Source organism: Fusarium tjaetaba, assembly GCF_013396195.1.
Source record: "Fusarium tjaetaba strain NRRL 66243 chromosome Unknown NRRL66243_c0000073, whole genome shotgun sequence".
Taxonomy (NCBI): domain Eukaryota; kingdom Fungi; phylum Ascomycota; class Sordariomycetes; order Hypocreales; family Nectriaceae; genus Fusarium; species Fusarium tjaetaba.
In genome coordinates, this window is record NW_023501269.1 from 67,369 (window position 1) to 73,651 (window position 6,283).

At 50.3% G+C, this 6,283-nt stretch overlaps 4 protein-coding genes across 4 annotated transcripts; 1 reads left to right on the forward strand and 3 right to left on the reverse strand.

Annotated features, from left to right (window-relative positions):
* Window positions 1–249: 249 nt before the first annotated feature.
* On the forward strand, window positions 250–1,421 carry FTJAE_3905 (succinate fumarate mitochondrial transporter; the record flags this gene model as incomplete). Its single annotated transcript, XM_037350253.1, has 4 exons — window positions 250–310; window positions 390–437; window positions 521–1,217; window positions 1,268–1,421. 4 exons carry the CDS (start codon window positions 250–252, stop codon window positions 1,419–1,421), a joined length of 960 nt encoding a protein of 319 aa, XP_037209010.1.
* A 446-nt stretch (window positions 1,422–1,867) lies between these two features.
* FTJAE_3906 (PTK9 tyrosine kinase 9) lies at window positions 1,868–2,967 on the reverse strand (the record flags this gene model as incomplete). Its single annotated transcript, XM_037350254.1, has 3 exons — window positions 1,868–2,263; window positions 2,318–2,901; window positions 2,949–2,967. 3 exons carry the CDS (start codon window positions 2,965–2,967, stop codon window positions 1,868–1,870), a joined length of 999 nt encoding a protein of 332 aa, XP_037209011.1.
* Window positions 2,968–3,695: 728 nt separating this feature from the next.
* FTJAE_3907 (TWF1-twinfilin an actin monomer sequestering) lies at window positions 3,696–4,980 on the reverse strand (the record flags this gene model as incomplete). The annotated part of the gene is made up of 2 exons (XM_037350255.1): window positions 3,696–4,431; window positions 4,475–4,980. 2 exons carry the CDS (start codon window positions 4,978–4,980, stop codon window positions 3,696–3,698), a joined length of 1,242 nt encoding a protein of 413 aa, XP_037209012.1.
* A 581-nt stretch (window positions 4,981–5,561) lies between these two features.
* FTJAE_3908 (uncharacterized protein) lies at window positions 5,562–6,134 on the reverse strand (the record flags this gene model as incomplete). The annotated part of the gene is made up of 3 exons (XM_037350256.1): window positions 5,562–5,822; window positions 5,869–6,056; window positions 6,104–6,134. The coding sequence occupies 3 exons, from the start codon at window positions 6,132–6,134 to the stop codon at window positions 5,562–5,564; spliced, it is 480 nt and encodes a 159-aa protein (XP_037209013.1).
* Window positions 6,135–6,283: the final 149 nt, after the last annotated feature.

Here is a 6,283-nt window from a genome sequence, read left to right on the forward strand (position 1 = left end):
CCCTCGTCCTCCGATTTCCGTCCGCTCTTGTTTCTCTTCTCTCCTCTTAGCCCTCTCTTTCACTTTTCCGTCCCTTGCTCTCTGTCTCGTTTGTTCCTCTTCTCGAAGCTGCCCTTAGACTAAAAGTAAATAAAATCATCCCACCGATCCGAACCTCGGCTCTACGAATTCGGCGCAAACCTCTCGGACCTTGAAATTGTTGTTGTTTGAACTCGGCGCAAGATTGACCGAGAGATCAATTCTGTCGCAATGGCTTCAAAGAATGGAAATGGAAAGAAACAGCCGCCCTCAGCGGCTGTCAACCTCATTGGTATGTCGCAGCCAAAGAAAACGGTTCTCAGAGACCAATTCTCCATGCGCAATTGTACAGAAACTAACATGAGTCGCAGCTGGTGGTGGTGCTGGTATGATGGAAGCTCTCGCATGTCATCCCCTCGGTAAGCTCCAGTCGCAAACCCAAAAAGTCTCACCACCAAAGAAAAAAGTAATTAACATGTGAAATTTAAAGACACAATCAAAGTCCGCATGCAGCTCTCAAGGCGCGCGCGCCAACCAGGTGCCCCCAAGCGCGGCTTCATCAAGACCGGCGCCGCCATCATCGCAAAGGAGACACCCCTCGGTCTCTACAAGGGTCTCGGCGCCGTCCTCACTGGCATCGTCCCCAAGATGGCCATCCGCTTCACCTCCTTTGAGTGGTACAAGCAGATCCTCGCTGATCCTACAACCGGCGTTGTCTCCGGAAAGGCCACCTTCATCGCCGGTCTCTCAGCCGGTGTCACAGAAGCCGTCGCCGTCGTCACCCCCATGGAGGTTATCAAGATTCGTCTCCAGGCGCAGCACCACTCCATGGCGGATCCCCTCGACGTCCCCAAGTATCGCAATGCTGCGCATGCGCTGTACACTGTTGTTAAGGAGGAGGGCTTCGGTGCGCTGTACCGCGGTGTGAGCTTGACGGCGTTGAGGCAGGGTTCTAACCAGGCTGTCAACTTTACTGCGTACAGCTACTTTAAGGATTGGTTGAAGAAGTGGCAGCCTGAGTATGAGAACACAAACCTGCCCAACTGGCAGACTACTCTTATCGGCCTTGTTTCTGGTGCTATGGGTCCTATGAGCAACGCTCCTATCGATACTATTAAGACTCGTCTGCAAAAGGCTACTGCTGAGCCTGGAGTCAGCGCCTGGACACGAATTACTCGAATTGCTGGAGACATGTTCAAGTGAGTCACACATTTCGAGCGAGAAAGATTCATATACTAACTCTTCACAGGCAAGAAGGAGTTCACGCTTTCTACAAGGGTATCACCCCTCGAATCATGCGTGTCGCTCCCGGCCAGGCCGTTACCTTTACCGTCTACGAGTTCCTCAAAGATAAGCTAGAAAAGAGCAACATTTCCCTAGTCGGAGGCAAGTACGAGGAATAAAGCAGTGGCAACAAACCACGAAATCACCATCATCCGCTGAAGCTCTTTGTTGGGGAACCCTTTCACTCAGAAGGACGAACCACGAGAACGCCAGTCAACATATACCTTGAAAGCCGTTTTATATCGTCTCAGTTTCTAATCAATCCACAGTTCAAGTTGCTGTGAAGGAAGCTGAAGAGTCGATCTAGGATGGTAAGATGAGAGGAGAAGGACAAAAAGAAAAAGAAGGATGAAGAGTATAGAGAGCGGACAAGTATACCATGCATTGGAGTGAAGGGCGGCTTGGGTTCTTATTGCGTGCATGCATCTTGGATAAATACCAGCATTTGTAGCTTGGGCAATTGACTTTTTTTGTGTATCAATCTTCAACGTTTATCTAACCGCCCCGTTTCAAACTGGAGGCGCTGAAAAAGAGCACGTTTCACTCAGATCTCACGAACTCAGATTCATCGACCAGGTCGCTTGGGTCGGCTAAAGCCCTGTCGGGCCGCAACCTTGGGATGCAAGTCCTCCAAAACCGACTGCTCGGTAATCTCACTAGGCTCCTCCACCTCAAACTTCTTCTCGAGCTTAAGACCAGCCTCCCGCTCAGCGACCTCCAGGACGGATCGCTTCATCAGTGGGTACATCATTCGGAACTTGATGGACTTGTTTCCGGGTGTTGACGGGCAGGTGTAGAAGAACAGGATGGGGCTCGACTCGGCGCCGTTGTGCGTGTGAGTGTAGCGGTAGAAGGTGAACCGCGGCTCACTTGAGGAGATGGCCTGCGTCAGTTCTGCAATCCCACTTGGAGTGGGTGCCTCGGGGACGAGCTCCACCACCTCGGTATCGGGGTTGATTTTCTATAGAGGGGTTAGTTTATGTGGGATGGATCAGTTCATGGTTCAAGTACTTACCAGCATCGTCACGATTCGGCCTCCGTCCTGGCCAACTTCCTTCAGAGCAGCAACAGCGTCTTCGGAGATAGGCATAGCAAAGTTCTTGCTTAGATGAATCTCCTTGTGGCCTGTTCCGGATCCCGCCTCCTGCTCAGCACGCTTGACCTCGCCCAATTGCTGCTCCTCTTTGGTGAGCGGTGCATCCAGCTTATTATGCGCATCGTGCTTCTCGAAGCCCTTCACGCTCAATTCCTCGGCAGTCGTAGCAAATATCGTCTCTCGGAAATGTTCTGTTCCCAGCTCACGTACAAAGGTCAAGCGTGTTGAGGCGAATAGCATCTTTTGGCGCACCTTCGCCGAGTCGGGTACGTAGGTAATAGCTATGAATCGAGGAGCGGTGTCATAACGACGGAGGATAATGTAGAGCGCGGCATCAGGCTTGAGGTGAGGCTCAAGACCAGAGAGGTTATCGGAGAATGAGCTTGACTTTGAAGGGATCGTAGCAACGGGGACCAGAGCCTCTTTCTCAATGGTTGCGAGGAGACCAAAGGTATCGTCTGACGACAGCAACGAGTTGAACTGGTCCTGCAGCTCCTGAGAGGCTACAATTGTTAGCAGAAGTCTACCGCTAGAGTCCCTGTAGTCTTACCTGAGATTCCGGACTGCATCTTGCCTATCTCATGGGTTGTAGGTGTAGGTATCGATGTTGTCTTGGGTTGCTCCGTCGTCAGCTCTACCCCGCCACTTTCCCCTGCGTTGGTACTCGAAGCTCCAGTGGGGCCGCCATTCATGCATTGATTTACGTCAGTCTCGATTTGCTTACCCTACATTCATCAAATCCTCTGCTATTAGACGTCTTTTGGCGATGCTGGGAAGGGGAAAAAGTCAGGGGCCTCGATTCTAATTAAAAGTTTGGGTAAATTAGCCTAAGCTTAGGATCCAATACCTGTTGCTAAGTTCAGGATACCCTTGCTGAGTTTGTGTTGACAATATCAGGGTCTGATGATTTTTGCTCCCCGAGGGTATCCAAGAGACGGATGCGAGAGACTTAGCTACAGAAGATTCATGAATCACAATCTCTATCTGTAACGGAATCTACTTGGAAATTCGCACTCCGTTGACATTAAACTCCAATATCTCCAATTCCAATCAAAAAGAAACCATCATCACGAATAGGTTAACAGCCTCAGCAAACTCGGATTTGAACAAATGTTCTAAACAGCCTCATAAGCCGTGCATTCTTTTCTCCTCACATTAAGATATTGTACACTGTTGACCTAGACGGCCTCAAGATTGCTTGACATCAACCACAATACCACCCAGCTGCCTAGACATTGCTTCCCTCTGGTGCTTCCAAGAGCATATGAATGCGAAGTCGTATTGCCATACCTCATCGCTAAATAGTCATGATGACCACGAACAGGAGACCGCCAATTGTGCGCAGCATCGACATCTCAAACCGCCTCGACTCTGACACATCCACCTGCGTTGGTGCTACGGAGGGGAGAGAGCCCGTCTCTGTCACCAAAGTCTCACTTGTGGGAGGCTCTGTTCGAAACTTGGGCGGGAGTCTAGGCACCTCCTTCGTAGACTCCGGGGCACTTGCTGCTGGGGCCAACGGAGATACCCTTGAAGGCAGCGTGAGAGTAGACGGGAAGCTGATAGTCGACGGCGAAGGTGACTGCTTAGGCTGATCGGACGAGGTGACGGGAGGATCAGATGGAATGGAAGTCGACGATGGGGGAGTAACTGATGTCACAGGGGGTTGCTGAACGGCCTCAGTTGACAGTGGGGAAGCCTGAACAACCTCACTCTGAGAAAGGGGAACGCCTGGCAGAGGAGACGATGTAGCCACGGGGAGCGCGTCAGAAGCAAATGAAGCCTGTGGAGCCACGGAGGCAGGGACAGCATTGATAGACACAGGCTGGTTCAACGGATTCTCTAGCTGAGGCACAGGTTCGGAAGCTTGAAGCTCAGCCGGTTCGATGATGAACAAGTTCGAGATGCTGGGAGTACCCTCGGGGCATATTCCGCCGCACATGGGAGAGTTGGGGTCTTGAGTACACGGGTAGTTGCAAGAGTGTTCGTCGACCGACTTGATGGCGTTGGCATCATCTCCGCAACGGCAGGCACTGAAAATGTTAGGCTTGGTTTGGCAGTCATGCAATGACTTACTCAGGAGACACCGCGGCAAACATATGGCCAGCGCAAGCGGCCTGGCATGCTTCAGGAGTCAAGATCCCATTGGGAAGAGGGACTGGGTTGCTGAAGCCGGCAGCGTCAACAGTGGCACAGCCCCAGTACTTAAACTGCTCTCCATAAGATGTTTGGCCAAGGGCAGCCGTGACGCCAAAGGCAAAGATGAATAGTTGAGAAAACATGATGAGATGAAGTAGAACACGGAATGAAAGTGAAAGACAAAAGAGAGGAGTTTCGCGGTTCAAGTTTATGGCGAGGATGAATGACCAGAGGAAGATGGAAAGAAAAAATTGAGGGAGAAAGAAGAAGAAGAAGGCTATGACATGAGGAAGGACGTTGAGCGCGTGGTCTGCGCGTGGTTCGGAAGGAGGTTCAGATTTAGCTGATGAGGCAGGAGCCGTGGCTGCACCTGCCTTGCCTCGCTGAACTGCGATCACTGCCAAACTCCATCTTGCCTCGAACCGGGAACAAGAGCTCCTCATGTTTGCCTCAAGGGTGCTGCTTAGTGAGCTTGATGATATCTCTAATCGATGGATACAAATAGGAACACAACTTCACCTCCCCGAAGTCACTGCCGGAGGCGATTCTAAGTGACAAGAAGAATTACGGAAGTTAGAAGAATTCAGGATAGGTTTAGTAGAGTCTTAGAGAGGGTTCTACGAGCCCGATTTATCAGGAGCTTAAGCGATGACCAAAGGGTGCAAATAAAGTAATAAGAATTCTTGAAAAGCCCCCAAATCGACCATCTATATCGTGGTATTTTGAACACCAACTCCGGAAACGCCATCCAATATTAATATTCGTCGGTCCCGCCCATTAGAAGGCCTTCTGCCTCATGATACTAAACAAACGCCTTTTCGAACATAGAACTGAATATTGTGTCCGCGCCTAATTCTCCAGAGTATCATAATCGAGCGTTCTGGACCCTCTACGCTCTGATTCATCCCCAGCTGGAGGATATCCACAGGCCAGGGAAATCGCTTTCCACCGATGATTCACGTCCCAGTGTTACCGAACTGGCGACTGATGGCGATGATTCTCGAGAAGCCGCCCCAATGCCTCTCTAATTTCCAGTCGGGGCTGGCGCTGCTGGTGCTGTCAACGCAGCTTCTCCTTGAGGTTCCCACGTACCACCGTTCTTCTCCGCAAGGTCTCGCATGGCATTCGCGTCAAACTTGTTGAAAAGAGTAGTGATTTCCGCAACGTCGCGGTCAATTTGCGCCTCCTTCTGTTTGCGATGTTCATCAGCTCTGTCGACAGGTCCAAACACCCAGAGCTCTTTGATTGTACGAGTGAGAGCAAGCAGTTCCTTGATACTCTCGTACTGTTCCATGTAAGTGATGATATCTCATTGACGCGCTGTGACTTACCAGTTCGTCAAACTTTCTTTGTGTCCTTAAGCCAGCTGCTGCCATGACATCGGGGTCTCTGAAGTTAAGCTTATTCGCTTGAGCCTCGTAGTCGCCTTGCTTTTCCTTGTCCATTCCATTTACAGTGACGCAATTTATCAAATCGCGGTAGGACCTGAGGATCTCGGAGATGATCTTCTGGTATTTGTCTGAGCGATGTTAGCAATGTGATAATATTCGGTCATGAAGATCTTACCCATCAAATTGGAGGGAGTTGATGTATCCATCTTGAGATATGTACTCTCTATAGTACTATTGCTTGAGAGTATCACAGACTTGTAATGTTTTGATGGATAAGTGTAAGTGTGATGTTGGTGAAGCTATGAATCTGTTGTTAAGGTGAGCTTCCACAGCAGCTTCAGGTTGAGCTTGGAAG